Raw genomic sequence first — 14,650 nt, forward strand, 5'->3', positions numbered from 1 at the left:
TACGCAAATGTGGCAAGATCTTTGTTAACTATTGGGTCTGAATAATGAATACAGGGTTTCATTATATTTTCATTTGAAAATTTTCATGATAGTTTTTTAAATCACTTAAATGAATGCCATGAGGCAGTGTTAAAGAAGTGAGCTTCCACAAAGTCTTCACAAAGTAGTACTGAAATGTACTCACTAGGTAGTAAGCATCCATCACTAGAAATATAAGTGTGCTGGAAAATTGTTGTTTTGAAAGAATTGCTTTAAGGCAATGCCTACTCCCTGACTCCAGTTAACTTAAGAAATAACCATATAAGAAATAACTATGTTCCAGATAATCAAAATAATAACCATTACCTGCTTTTAAGGATAAAGGAGGAAAAAGTCACAAACATAACTTATATTTATTCTTACGGAATTGACAGTGAAAAGGCAATCTAAGAAGTGAGGGAAAATATTTGCTAGCATGTATCTGCTAAAAGGTTATTATCTAGACTATATGAAGAATTCCTGGGACACCTGGGTGGCTCAGTGGGTTAAAGCCTCTGCCTTCGCCTCAGGTCATGATCCCAGGGTCCTGGGATTGAGCCCCACGTCAGACTCTGCTTGGCAGGGAGACTGCTTCCCTTCCCCTCTCTCTGTCTGCCTCTCTGCCTACTTGTGATCTCTGTCAAATAAATAAATAAAATCTAAAAAAAAAAAAAATTAAAAATAGCATTAGCACATGATCCAGCAATCCCACTTCTGAGTATACATCCATCCAAAAGAATTGAAAGCAGGGTCTCAAAGAGATGTTGTACATCCATGTTCATAGCAGCATTATTCAGAATAGCCAAAAAGTGGAAGCAAATCAAGTATCCATTTACAGATGTATGAATAAAATGTGGTCTATCTTTACAATGGACTACTATTCAGCCTTAAAAAGGAAGGAAATTCTGACACATGCTACAAGAATGAACCTCAAGGAATAATGCTAAGTGAAATAAGCATAAGGGACATGATTCCATTCATATGAGGTACCAATCTAGAATAGACAAATTCAGACATAAACAGTATGGTGATTGCCAAAGGTTAGGGGAGGGAGGTAGAGTTGTTTAATGGCTGCAGTTAGCTATGCAAGATGAAGGAGCTCCAGAGATGGGTTGTGTAAGAATATGAATGTACTTCACACTACTGAACTATACACTTAAAAATGGTAAAATAGTAGGGACACCTGGGTGGTTCAGTCATTAAGCAGATGCCTTCAGCTCAGGTCATGATCCCGGGGTCCTGGGATTGAGTCCTGCATCAGGCTCCTTGCTTGGTGGGAAGTGTGCTTCTCTCTCTCCCTCTGCCTGCCACTCTGCCTGCTTGTGTCCCCTCTCTGTGTCAAATAAATAAAATCTTAAAAAAAAAAAGTGGTAAGATGGTAAATTTTGTTAGGTGCATTTTACAGTAATAAAAGAAAAAGTGAATGTGCCCAATTTTACTTGGTAATGAACTGCTTTTGACCCAAAGCCAGAAATCTAAATACTGGCACCAAATAAACAAAATTATATACTTTCTTAAAATAAAATGAGGAAAGGGGCTCCTGGGTGGCTCAGTTGGTTAAATGTCTGACTCTTGATTTGGGCTCAGGTCATGATCTCTGAGTTGTGGGATTGAACCCTGTGCCATGAAGGGCTCCACAGAGTCGGCTTCCCCTCTCCTTCAGCTCCTCCCCCTGCGTCCCCTCAACCCCCAACCCTTGCACTCTTAAATAAATAAAATCTTAATAAATAAATGAAGAAAAACCTCACTTACCCATTTCAGATCAAAGTAGTAACAAGACCTACTGTTTAGTGAACACCTTCTAAGTGCCACTTACTTTAGAAATATTACCTTTAATCCTTACAAGGTAGAAAGTATCTCTACTTTATAAATTAGGAAACCGAGGCTCTTTAAGGTTTTGAAATTTCCCTAGGGTGGGAGTGGCAGAGTCAGAATTTAAATGCACTGTAATTGCTTTCAGGTTTATTCCCCTCTACCATAGGGCTTGCTGGACATTAAGCCTGTGTTGTGATTTGATTGTGGCATTTCTTTGACCTTAGCTGCTAAGTATCTAGAATTTACAAAGGCAGGGGAGAAGAGAAATTACTTGTTTAGCACTCCAGGTCTATGCAGTAGGTATTATGCCTTACTTTGAGCAGATAAAATGCAACCACTAGTACTACTGATACCATTCTAAATAGGTTAAAATTTGGATGTAGTCTATTACATTCTTTATGTAAGTTTTTGTTTTCTTTTTACAGATTTTATTTATTTATTTGACAGAAAGAGAGAGATCACAAATAGGCAGAGAGGCAGGCAGAGAGAGAGAGGGGAAAGCAGGCTCCGTGCTGAGCAGAGAGCCCGATGTAGGGTTCGATCCTAGCACCCCGGGATCATGACCCGAGCTGAAGGCAGAGGCCTTAACCCACTGAGCCACCCAGGTGCCCCTCTTTACAGTACAGAAATATTTAATTAGACCATGTATTCTTAATCTTAGTTAAAATCATGCCTGGCATGCCTCAGATCCCCTAGCAACATATCTTCTATAAAGGCCCTTTCCTCTAGTTTTAAAATAAGGAGTATTTAATAAGGTTACATTCTTTAGGATGTGGACATCAAAGAAAATAACCCTCAGGCCATCCAACTTTTTAATATGCTGCTAATGTGTAATTCATTACATGAGGCATTTATATGTCAATTTTTCTCTCTCTAGTCTAACATTTGCTAAATACTTATTCCAGGTATCGTGCTAAATGTCTTACATGTATCAGCTCCAATGCACCTTCAAATTATTCTATAGATACCATTTTTAGTCCTACTTATAGAAGAGGCATAAAGAAGTTAATTAATTTGCTCAAGGTTTGACAGGTAGTAAGTCACTGAGTGGGGTTTTAAACCCAGGAAGTCTGATTTCAGAGTGTGTGGTGTGGTGAGCAGCATGGTTCAGCATATGGCTTTTTTCTACTAGCTTTTGGCATAGCAATGACCCCACAAACTGATGACAAGGGCAGCCTGAATGTATTTAAAAATAACATTTATTAACTTAGGTTGTACCACATACTGATTTAGTCAAACCAAGAAACTTACACAAAAATCCAAGTAAAATCCTTAAGACTCCATTCAGCCTGTATTTGATATTCTGGATAGGACAGGAAACTGTCTTTTGCTTAAAAACAAAAGAGCAAAATTGCTTCAATTCCATTTTGTAGGAATGCAGACCTGTGGGGAGCCAAGGCTGTGCCAACCAGGCACTGTGCCTGACATAAAGAATTTGTTGCCCATGTCACCAGCCAGTCTGAGCTCAACCCCAGTGCTGGCTTCTTCGCTATTAAGGCAACAGTCTTAGGATCCTTGTTATAAAAGTTTAAACAAAATTCTAAAGTTCTCATATCTTCATTGAGGTGGCAGATGTACTGTTGGTTTACAATCCAAGGTATTCCAGAAGCTGATATCATTCTGCTGTAGCCTTTTGTGCTTTGGCAGCATTTTCCAAAATTTTCCTTTTCCATTCTTCATAATCCTGTGTCAGATCTTCATCTTTTTGCAGTTTATGTGAGCTTTCTACTACATTCTCTGTTTCTGTGAGAGAAAATTTTCAAAGTGTTTCAAAATTCTTATACTGACAAGTAAACTTATTTGAAGTATCTAATTAGTTAATTAAAAATAGGTACTATCATTGCTAAAATGAAAAGTGGAAACAGCAGCTAACACATCAGTTTTTTGCTTTTAAACTCCAAGCACTCCACAACATTCTGTAGTTATCATTCATTAAGCACTTACCTTGTGCTTCAAGATGCTGTACCAATCACTTCAACGGCATCATCTCACTCAACTCTAACCACAATTCTATGAGTGGGTGCTAATAATAATTACAACTTTATAGATTAGGAAATTGAGGCTTATAGAAATTAAGTGACTTTCCTAAAGTTATAGAGCCCGTGGGTGGTAAGGCAGGAGTTGAACCTAAGCAGTTTGGCTTTAGATGTTTTCTTACATAGTAGTTCTATTAACTTCTGTAATGACTGCTTGGAAAACTGATCTTATCAAATGATTTTCCAGATTTATTTAAAACCTAACTCTTGTCAGACAAGTAGCACAGGACTAGTCACTGCATTAAACCCACTGTACACTAATCCCATTGCACTAGTTTCAAACTTTGTCCAGTGTCAGTATGCCTTACCCTTTGCTAGAGGTTCAGCCATTGTTTTCTTTTTCTTATGTGGTGGAGTAGCTGAATCTCCAGCCTCTCCTTTAAAAAACAAAAAACACAAAAGTGTCATCAGGGCTAAATTTTTGCCTCTTCTCAATTTTAGTAGTTGAGCTTATTTTGGATTACATACACAAAAAAATAAGACACCTTGACTGACCAAATATAAGGACAAGGAGAAGGCAAATGCCTTCCCTTTCTTGGTTTCTCTTGTCAGACTGAAGAATCTTTTCTATTCAAGTTTATGTATATGGAGACTGGCATTTAACACTGGAGCATGTTAACAGAGAAACTATTTTTCAGGCAAGGAGTCATACAGTCACAGCTGTTTTAAAGGTTATTAAGCTACTTTATTTGAAAAACAAAAAAATTTTTCACTAAAAACTTACCTAGTCCACATTAAATACAGAATTCAGAGAGCAGCCATTTTGCAAGTTTGAAAATATTAGACTTTTACCAGCTGGTTTACATTTTCAAATGACACACTCTTGAAATACGGTACGAATACTCACTATCAGCCTGCTGTCCAATCTTCTCTAATTGTTTACATAGTCGATCAAATATGGCTTTTTTTACACCAGATGTGGCTACCATTTTATTTTTATCCACCTTTAGCTTTAGAATCCTACAAAAGAATTTGAAAAATTATTGTTCTTAAGACCAATACAGCTGTCTTCTCTGGCCAACCAGATTATTAACTTATTTCCTTTCTGCCCATGTTTTATTAAGAATTCCCAACTGTTTAGTTTTCCCTTTATTCCACACATATATTATTAGCTATAACTATGTAAATCTGCCTTTTGAATTTATTTATTTAGCTGTTTATGGGACTGAGTCAAAAATATACATGAGATCTGTTATATAATAAAAGGAATGCATAGAAGACATTTGCTCTGGTGTTTCATGCCTCAAAGAATTCCTATTAAATCTCAGAGGTTACTGATTTGCTGAATGACAATCACAGCATTTTTAAATATTCAGCTCATTTTAATCCATGAAGCCTACATCTGTACTACAGGGATATAAACTACTTTCCCCTCTCCAAAACCCCTAATTACCACTCCACAACAACTACTGATGAAATATACAAAACAGACTTCTTGTCTGTTATTTAGGATAATAGATCTAGTCAAACCTTTCTTTGTTCAGCATAATTCGGTTTCAAAAGTGGAGTTGTCAATATTGTTTTTTCCAACAGCAGCCACACTCCTCTCTATATACATATCTTTGTTGAATCATGGGGACATTTTCTATGAATGTCAATTAATTGCTTCTAGGTATGTGGCTAAGAGAGCTAAAAAACCAAAATAGGCTGGGTAGTAAGAAACCCATTCTTTAAGGGCCAACTACATTTTATTTTATTTTTTTAAAGGTTTTATTTATTTGTTTGACAGAGAGCAAGCAGGGGAGTGGTAGGAAGAGGGAGAGGGAAAAGAAGGCTCCCCGTGGAGCAGGGAGCCAGATGTGGGGCTTGATCCCAGGACCCTGGAATTGTGACCTGAGCCGAAGGGAGATGTTGAACTATCCGAGCTGAGCCTCCCTGGCACCCCTACATTTTATAAGAAGTTTTTCAGCAAGATAAAACAAGACAACTTTAGACAAAAATAACAATTATTAATATTTCCAAGGTAACATTTCAGTATGTAAAAAGAGACCACCAAATTTTAGATCCAGATGTAAAAATTTATCATTGGTGTTTCGTAAATTATCTGAAACATAGTTGCAATTAGTACTTAAGAAAATATATAACTGGAAAAATCACAAACTACAGTTTCAATGACAGATTTTATCATTTATAAAAGGTGGAGCCTGGGGGTGCCTGGCTGGCTCAGACTAAGAGCATGTGATTCTTCATCTCAGGGTTGTGAGTTTGAGCCTTACGAGCCATACGCTGGGTATAGAGATTACTAATGAAAATAAAACGTAAAAATAAAAAAAGGTGGACCCTGAAAACAGAATACCCCACTTATATATACAAATGCCATTTGGCAAGCAGACTTTGGCGATAGGGCTTCCAAATTGTCAGCTATATTGTGGGATAAACAAAATCTGGTCATTGGCCACTGTTTCTAATATTATTTTTTTTTAAAAAGATATTATTTATTTATTTGGCAGAGAGAGAGAGAGAGATCATAAGTAGACAGAGAGGTAGGCAGAGAGAGAGGAGGAAGCAGGCTCCCTGCTGAGCAGAAAGCCCAATGCAGGGCTCGATCCCAGGATCCTGAAGATCACGACCTGAGGTGAAGGCAGAGGCTTAACCCACTGAGCCACCCAGGCACCCCTCTAATATTATTTATATAGGAAAATACACTCTGAGTTGAAATAAACCAAGTAGAAGTCCTCTTTGGGAAAGAGAAATCTATTTTTAAATTGTGGACTTTTCTCAACGTTGAAAGGCATACTTACTTGCATGCTGAAAGTAATGCAGCAGTGGTGAAAAGTGGCCTGGATAAGTCGAGATCCAACTGCTGTGTTTGTGGAAGACTGGATTCATAGCTAAGGGAAAGCAGTGTTTGCGGAATTGTTAAAAATTATTTCAAAGAGACTGAAAATGTAAATCAGAATTTATAAGCTATTTAAATGTATGAAATAATGCATTATGTCACCTTACCATATTAGTTATTTTTTAAGACTGAAAATAAAACATCAGATAATTCTGCTTTATGTGTCAGTATAAATTTTCAATTAAGGTTCTTTATGCTTCATACCTTTGCAGTATCTTTGAAGCCATGTTCACTGCTTCTGTACAGCTAAACTGTACAGCTAGGTCTCTTATTCCAATATTTGATTTCAGGCCCAGTAAACACTCAAAAGATTTAAGACAGCTCTGATACATCTTCTTGTTCAAACCAGAAAGTTTAATTAAATAATCCTTTGAAAGAAAAAAATGCACCAATCATAAAAATCATAATCACAATCATTCTATATATTGGTGCCCTTAAACACTTGTTTAGTAAGTCAACTTTTCAAAATTAATTAATTCTGTGGCAAGTGGCTCTATCTAAACATTTAGCTTCATTTAGTCAAGTCAGTAATCCCATCAAGCAGAGCGGAGTACTGCTCTCAAGGGGCTCATACTAGACAGTCATGCATAAGGACAGATAATCTAAAAAACAAGTGTTACTACAGCCAAGCTGTGAATAAAAACCCAGGAAACACATACATGGTCATCTGTTTTTCACTGAAAATGTCAATGTGCAATTCACTGGGAAAAGGAAGGAGGGAAGTAGGGAGTAGAGGTGGGAAGGATGAATGTGTACAGGAAAAGGGAGAGAGGGAAACTGGGAAACAGAAGGATCAACAACTGAGGGAAAGCAACACTGCCTGGGAGAGTCAAGGAAATCTTCATAAGGGATGTAACGGCAAGGCAGGGTCATGTAAGACAAATAGGAGCTTATGGGAAAAGAACTGCAGGTAAAGAAAAATGTTGTTGCATTTACAAAGCTATAAGTCATTAAAGTTCATGGTCTGTTAAGTAAATAGTGTAGCTTGAGGTTAGTGTTCAAGAGAAGCTGGAGAAGCTGACAGTAATGGGGAGTCAACCCATTGGGAGCTAATGGTGTTTTTAATGCCATCATTTAATGGGATATGCACTGTTAAGTGTGTTACATACAGTATATGGTTTAATCCTCACAATCTAGTGAAATGGATATTCTTATCCCCACTTTATGAATGAGGAATCCAAGCTCACAGAGCTAGTAACTAGGGATATTAAAATCTGGTCTTAACATCTAACTGTTCTTGACTCCTAGCTTGTGCTCTCAACCACTGTGATTCTAGAAGAAAAACACACATTAGTTTAAAAGCATGCACTTTAGGAAGATGCTAGCAGCAGCAGGAAAGATGGTCTTGAGTAAAGAAAGAGGTGGCCAAGGAAACGAGATAGTAAAGGTAATTTTCTGCAACTGACAAAAATGATTTTAAAATTCATCTAGATTATATAGGACAATAGCCAGGAAAATTCTAAAACACAAGAATTTTGAGTCTAGTCCAACCAGAAATTAAAAGGTATAATTAAGTTTCAAAGTTGCAGAGGATTATTTAGACATTCAATGGGACCTACTTACTCTGTCCAAGGGGCACTTCATACAGGAAGCTGCAAGGTCCAGACACATGACTGCATTGCTGGTTTCTGTGGTATGTGCAGACAGGCCATTACAGTTCACCTGGGACAGCCGCAAGTACTCCTCAGCTTTCCTGGTTATAAGGGTAACATGCTCACTAAAACTTTTCCAGACGTTTGCCTAACATTTTGGTCAACAATGAATACAGCAGGGTCGATTTCATTCTGGACCTAATTCCTAGGCAAGTTTATAAGGGGATCCGAACAAGAAGCACATCCTTTGGGGATGTGGAACAATGTTTTCTAACACAGAACCAGCCCTGACTTCAGATTCCACTGTGCCCAACTACATTTAAGGAAAAGTAAGTTATTCAATTTTTTTTTTTTTAAGATTTTATTTATTTGACACACAGAGAGATTGAAAGAGGGAACACAAGCAGGGGGAGTGGGAGAGGAAGAAGCAGGCTTCCCCCCCTGAGCAGGGAGCAGAATGTGGTACTCCATCCCAGAATCCTGGGATCATGACCTGAGCAGAAGGCAGACGCTTAACAACTGAGCCACCCAGGTGCCCCAGTTCTTCAATTTCTTAAAACAAAAAAACACCTGCTTTCATCCTTCCATTACTGGGACAAACATAAACTATCAGATGCTGGCAGTTATACCAGGGTTCCTTCTTCCTTTCTTTATCCTTTCCTCTAAATCAGTGGTACTCAAACTTTGAGGTACAAGATAATCACCTTGGGGCTTGTATAAAGCGATTGCTGAGTCCTATTCTCAGAGTTTCTGATCAGTAGGCGTGAAGTGGGACCCAAGAATTTGCATTTTTAACGAGTGATGTTGCTGGTCCAGGAACCAACCACACTTTGAGAACGGCTGTTCTAAATGATTACGGCGTTCAGGAGCTCTTTACTTCAACTCTTTCAACAAGTCCTTTCCTTCCCTTCCGTCATTTAACTGAGCAGCAAGGCATGGGCCTAGTCTTGTCCACACTTCAGCCATTTTCTTTATTTCTTTTATAAAGAAATAAAATAGCTTCATCTCTAACCCTGGATTATGCAAAGGGCTTAGTATGCACAAGCTATCGCTCTTCCCACATCTTCCCATGGCTGGCACCTTCTATCAATCGGGTCTCAGCACAAGCGGCAGCCCCCTCCGAGGCCTTTCTAAGATTTTTTTTTCCAAAATTTTATTTAAATTCTAATTAGTTAACATATATCTAGGAGGTGGTTGTTTTTTAAAGAAGAGCAGACGCCAGAACGTGCTCTGCGCTCCTCCCTCCCTCGACTCGGCACACCACCCAGTTTCGTTTCCCTCCTAGTTCTTGGCGTACGTTTACCGCATAGTGACCTCCCAGAAGGTCTGTACCCCGCCTGTGTGGTTCACCACTGTAGACACACCCTCAGGAAGTATCTGCGAAACGACCGGAATTTCGACTTTCCTCGTCCCACCACCGTGCATCCCACAGAGCCAGCTGTCCGCAGGGACGTCTACAATCACCCCTTCTTGCCAGTTCAGATAAACCCACTGCCGGGACGTTCTTCCTGAAACAGGGCCTGATCCCACCGGGCTCCGGCGTCCCCCCTCACTCGGCGGCGCCGCCGCCCGTCACGCGGACCTCGCCCGAGGAGTCCAAGGCCGATGAGGCCTGCGCCGCCAGACCCACCTCAACACATCTGGCTCCGCGATACCCAAGCGTGCCGCTAGACGCGGGATCAGCCCCGACTCCATAGCGCGGAGAAGCACCCGCGCGAACCGCGGCAGCGCGACGAAACCCGCGCGCAAACGCCGCGCCGGCCAGTGAGGGCCAGGCCCCACCCCTCTGCCGCCTCTGGATTGGCTGGGACGAGAAGCCGCGACCGCTGCGCAAATCAAGCCTAGTCTTCTTTTAGCTCATGCGCACCACGACCGCACGCTCCTGGGCAGGTGAACTCGGACTAGCGGCTCGCCCTTCTTCCATTTCTCCCGTCTTGACAGAGTCCTCAAACGATGTCTTTACTTCCTGTTGGCTCCATCCTGCCGCCGAGAGATACCCCGCTACCCTGCACCTTACCGCCCTCTCTCACACACTGGGGAGAGACTGGCTGGCACCCGGGTCCGTCAGTCCACGGATAAGTGGCAAGAGCCAATAAACACGCGAGACTTGAGTTCCTAGAAGCAGGCCAATCGAAGAGCCCCCAGCGGGTTCCGGGGGCGGGGCTAAGGAGGGCGGGGTTTGAAGAGGCCGCAGCGTCACCTGACCGCGGGAGGCTCCGCGCGGGGTGGGTGCAGCTTGCTGCAGGCTTAGGGGAGTCGCCATGGTGAGTGTTGAGGTGCTGCGGGTCCTGGGCCGACCCTTCTCCCAACCCTTGCGCTCTGCCACGGTCCTGGAGCCTTGCGGGTGGAGTTGGTGCCCCGCGGCCCAATCCGGACTAAGACCAGCCGGGCTTGGCCTGCGGGTTGAGGACAGGCCGGGGGAAGGCCGCAGGCGGGCTGATCCGAGATCGGGGTGGGCGGCGGCTCCTGATCGCGGCGGTTGCCCAGGAATGGGATGGCCTTTCTGAGGGGGTGTCCCGGCCTGTAGGCTTTGAAATCGGTGGAGGCCTGCCGCCGCCTTTGAGTGGAGTCGGCCACCGCCGCGCCTGGAGGGGACGGGTCTGAGAGTCAGGCTGGGTCGGGGGCGTGCGGAGGGCCTGAGACTCGGGGTGGCGTCGGGACCCGCCCACGGGTTGCTCTCTCGTCAGCGTGCGTTTCCACCTTTGTGCTTGATAGTGCTCTATTGGCCCCACGCCCTTTTCTTGTGCAAGAAATACCTGCTGGAGGGTCCAAATGGTGCCCTGGTCTTTTTCGGCCTCGTAGTCCCCTTCCATAGCTGTGTTTGTCAGCGAATTCTAAGGACTCGTTTACGTGAATTTCCTGGAAGTACTTAGACTATTTGATATCCATGAATTCTGACAGAGAGAAAGCAGACTTTGTTTCCTTTAATATTTGTTCATTGGACACCCTGGTTCTCTTATTTGTCTCCCCATTGATGAAATCCAGGTATTTTATTTGCTTGAAGTAGGCATTCGTTCTTGTTAGTGTCTCTTCGTGATGGCAGCAAATCGTGGTGTGGCTGTTGGCCTGTAAACTTGAACTTCCTCAAAATGTGAATCCATGTGCCTGCCGAGTTTCCACAAAGGCAGTTGTCACTTGCATTTCGTTGGCTTTTGACACAGTCTGCCGTGTATAAGTAATGTTTTTGAATGTTGGTGTACTGTATGGCAGTTTTAATTATCTCCTTATTCACTTCGTGTACACAGGTTTCTATAAATCTGTAAGTCTGGAAACAGGCTTCACTTTAGATGTGTTAATGCCAGAAAGTAGAATTAAATATTTGACATGTATTACTTCATATACTATATTGCCATACAAGATGATTTTATTTCTCAGAATTTTTACGATTGGGAAGTGATACAAGGTCAATGTAAAAATTTAACTAGGTTTTGTCTGTTGCTCTACATTTATGAATTGATATTTGCAGTATTTTATAACGGAAAGCACTTAACTGATCTGCCATACACCTGTTCTGTGCTGGATGAATTAATTTGGAGCAATGAGCAGTCCTGTCCTCATGAACATTTTTGAGAAAGGAAACTTGATTATCAGTCTTGTCACAGCCACTGTTTCTGTGACTTGGGCAGGTCATTCAGTCTTCTTTGAGTCTCACTTTTGCATCTGAAAACAACTGTTGGCTTCTTTGGTCCTTCCCAGTCCTAATATTCTGGGATCCAATTCATCAAACATCTTGTATGCCTTCTAATATTGTGGACTGTGCTGGTCACTGGAAACAAACATAGTTTTTGCTGTCAAATAGCTTAAGAGTCTATGGAGGGAGATATGCTTGTGGAACTTAATACAGTCTGAGGATTGCTTTATTAGCACTGTCAGTTCAGTGTTTTGGGGTCATGGAGGGAGAGAGTTCTGCACAGGGGGCTTGAAAAAGACTGCAGAAAGTAACATGTGAACTGATACAGTGAGGAAGGCAAGCACAAATTCTTCAGGTGGAGGGGTGCCTGGCTGGCTCAGTCAGGTAAGCATCTGCCTTTGGCCCACCTCATGATCCAGGGGTCCTGGGATTGAGCCCTGAGTTGGGCTTCCTGCTCAATAGGGAGTCTACTTGTCCCTCTTCCCCTACCCTTGCTTGTGTGTGTATTCTCTCTCAAATAAATAAATAAAATTTTTTGAGACTGACGCTCTGCCTGCTGCGCTAAGGGGGCACCTGTCAGTAAATAAAATTTTAAAAAGAAAAAAATTCTCCAGGTGGAGAAGAAAAAGTGTTGCCTGGAGATGAAGCTGGGAGAAGTAAATATTCATGGTGTGTACCATAGAATTCCTGGGGAAATGTATTGGTAAATGAAGTTGGAGCCCGTTTTGTGTTCAGATTGTATTTTGAAGTTCCCAAGCCCTCATCATCCTTAATGCTCCCTACTTCAATTGTAATTTTGTGCCTTATAATTTTAAAAATAGTACTTTCATTATATGTGATGAAATACTGTATCTTTGTGAGGTTGGTTATTTTTGTTTTATAGTTGATATAATTGTGTTACTAGATTACATCTGCAGCAGATCAGTGAAGAGATGGATCAGCAACTAAGTTGCTAGGATGGGTGGAGGTAATTGCTTATATCTAAGGGTGTATAATAATAATGGTAACACTTACAAAGTGCATATTACTAAGCATGTCCTGAGCTCTGGGTCATTTTATTTATTCCTCATAATAGTAATATAAGTACTCTTATTGCCCTGTTTAGTAGAAGAGGAAACGAATGCACGTTGTTTGAATAAGTGGTTTTATAAGTGATCTGTCTGTGATGGATTACTTTCTCTGAACTTTACAATTATATGAACTTAGGGGGGCTCTTTGACCTGGGTCTCAGGCTAACGTTAGCCTAATTAAAACGTTAATTTGATCTTGGTTCTTTAGTGTTTCCATTTTTCTCTTAGCCATGTAACTGATAAATACAAAGTCATTTGTAAATGGAGGACTACTTCCATAAGTTAGGAGACATGGATTACCTGGCTTGTGTTTAATGAGAGCATGCTCGTAGCAGTTCTTACTGTTCTTATTCTATGTGACACTTCCCAGGAAAGGCATCAAGACACTCTCTTAGAATGGCCACATAATGGCTACATTTATATAATAACTACATTGTCTTGGGAGTAATATCTAAAAATACATTTCTTTATTACAGCTTTAGTTCTTCATTTATAGCTTACCTTGTAATAAGGCTGTAATTTTCTGTATTTTGTATTTGTTTCTATTTTAAACCCAGTTGATACAAAATAGAATTTTGCTGCAGTTTTGTTTATAGATCAGAGAATCTATTGGATTCTATACAAATATTTTTGGAATTGTTTGTAGTCTCTTTGTTTTGTTTTTGTTTTTTAGATGTTATTTATTTATTTGCCAGAGAGGGAGGGAGAGAGAGCACAAGGCACAAGCAGGGGTAGCAGCAGGCAGAGGGGGAGAAGTAGGCTCCCTACTGAGCAAGGAGCTGGATGTTAGACTCAGTCCCAGGGTCTTGGGATCATGACCTGTGCTGAAGGCAGATGCTTAAGTGACTGAGCCTCCCAGGCATCTCTTAAGTATCTTTGTAACCACAGTTTTATTTGCTATATTAATGTTATTATACGCAATAGCCAGAAAGTGGAAGCAACCCAAGTTACCCATCAGTAGAGGAATAGATAAACAAAATATGGTAAATATATACAATAGACTATTATTTAGCCCTAAAAAAGAAAGGGAATTTTGACAAATGGTACAACATGGATGAACCTTGAAGACATTATGCTAAGTTGAAATGGCCAGACACAAAAGCGTGTGATTCTCCTTACATGAGGTACCTAGAGAAGTCCGATTCCTAGAGAAAGTAAAATGGTGGTTGCCTGGGATAGCAGTAGAGAATGGCAGGTTGTTGTTTTATGGGTACAGAGTTTCCTTTGAGAACGATGAAAGGATACTGGAGATGAGTGGTGGTGATGACCATACAACAATGTGAATCTACCTAGTGCCACTGAACTGCACATTTAAAAATGGTTAAAATGGCAAATTATGTTATTTTACCACAATGACAAAGTGTAAAAATTTCCTGATGTATCAATTTTTATCTCTAAGTTGGTCATCTGAACTTAATGAAATCCATTGATTCTAATAATTGTTAAATCTTTTGCATCTAGAGATAAAGAGCTGAAGAAATCCAAACCATAGCTTGGTGTCACTGAAGTTCTCAGAGGACTAGCCCAGGATGACTAGTGAATTTCATTAAGTCAGAATCCTCAGATGCTGGTGTTGTCTTTGCCTCAAAGACCAATATTTTACACTAATAGTTCTGGTATATAAATGAAGATTCCCTTTAAGATTAGTT

At 40.8% G+C, this 14,650-nt stretch overlaps 2 protein-coding genes across 3 annotated transcripts in view; one reads left to right on the plus strand and one right to left on the minus strand.

The window, feature by feature from the left end:
- Positions 1 to 3,014: 3,014 nt before the first annotated feature.
- On the minus strand, positions 3,015 to 10,336 carry ORC6 (origin recognition complex subunit 6). 2 transcript variants are annotated; one of them, XM_059150868.1, is made up of 7 exons: positions 9,931 to 10,332; positions 8,272 to 8,401; positions 6,913 to 7,076; positions 6,611 to 6,700; positions 4,717 to 4,829; positions 4,178 to 4,246; positions 3,015 to 3,576 (listed from the first exon to the last, which is right to left on the minus strand). In XM_059150868.1, exons 1-7 carry the CDS (start codon positions 9,993 to 9,995, stop codon positions 3,449 to 3,451), a joined length of 759 nt encoding a protein of 252 aa, XP_059006851.1. In that variant the 5' UTR covers positions 9,996 to 10,332; the 3' UTR covers positions 3,015 to 3,448. The 2 variants fall into 2 exon arrangements, with proteins under 2 accessions (XP_059006851.1, XP_059006852.1); XM_059150869.1 differs by lacking the exon at positions 4,178 to 4,246 and having other exon boundaries at positions 9,931 to 10,336.
- Positions 10,337 to 10,425: 89 nt separating this feature from the next.
- Positions 10,426 to 14,650, plus strand: part of VPS35 (VPS35 retromer complex component) — a 28,942-nt gene continuing 24,717 nt past the window's right edge. Inside the window, exon 1 of the mRNA XM_059150867.1 lies at positions 10,426 to 10,564. Within this exon, the coding sequence (XP_059006850.1) occupies positions 10,562 to 10,564 (3 nt within the window). The 5' untranslated portion in view covers positions 10,426 to 10,561. The remainder of the gene's footprint in view (positions 10,565 to 14,650) is intronic.

The sequence above is a fragment of the Mustela lutreola genome, chromosome 16 (genome assembly GCF_030435805.1).
Source record: "Mustela lutreola isolate mMusLut2 chromosome 16, mMusLut2.pri, whole genome shotgun sequence".
In the NCBI taxonomy this organism is placed as follows: domain Eukaryota; kingdom Metazoa; phylum Chordata; class Mammalia; order Carnivora; family Mustelidae; genus Mustela; species Mustela lutreola.

What these genes read in the sequence shown, in the direction of transcription:
- ORC6 (XM_059150868.1), bottom strand. Translation starts at nt 9,995, where the DNA reads ATGGAGTCGGGGCTGATCCCGCGTCTAGCGGCACGCTTGGGTATCGCG. An exon ending in GCGGAGCCAGATGTGTTGAG is followed by an intron (nt 8,402 to 9,930) that starts GTGGGTCTGGCG and finishes CCTTATAACCAG; the next exon opens with GAAAGCTGAGGAGTACTTGC. An exon ending in GATTGGACAGCAGGCTGATA is followed by an intron (nt 4,247 to 4,716) that starts GTGAGTATTCGT and finishes TGTTTTTTAAAG; the next exon opens with GAGAGGCTGGAGATTCAGCT.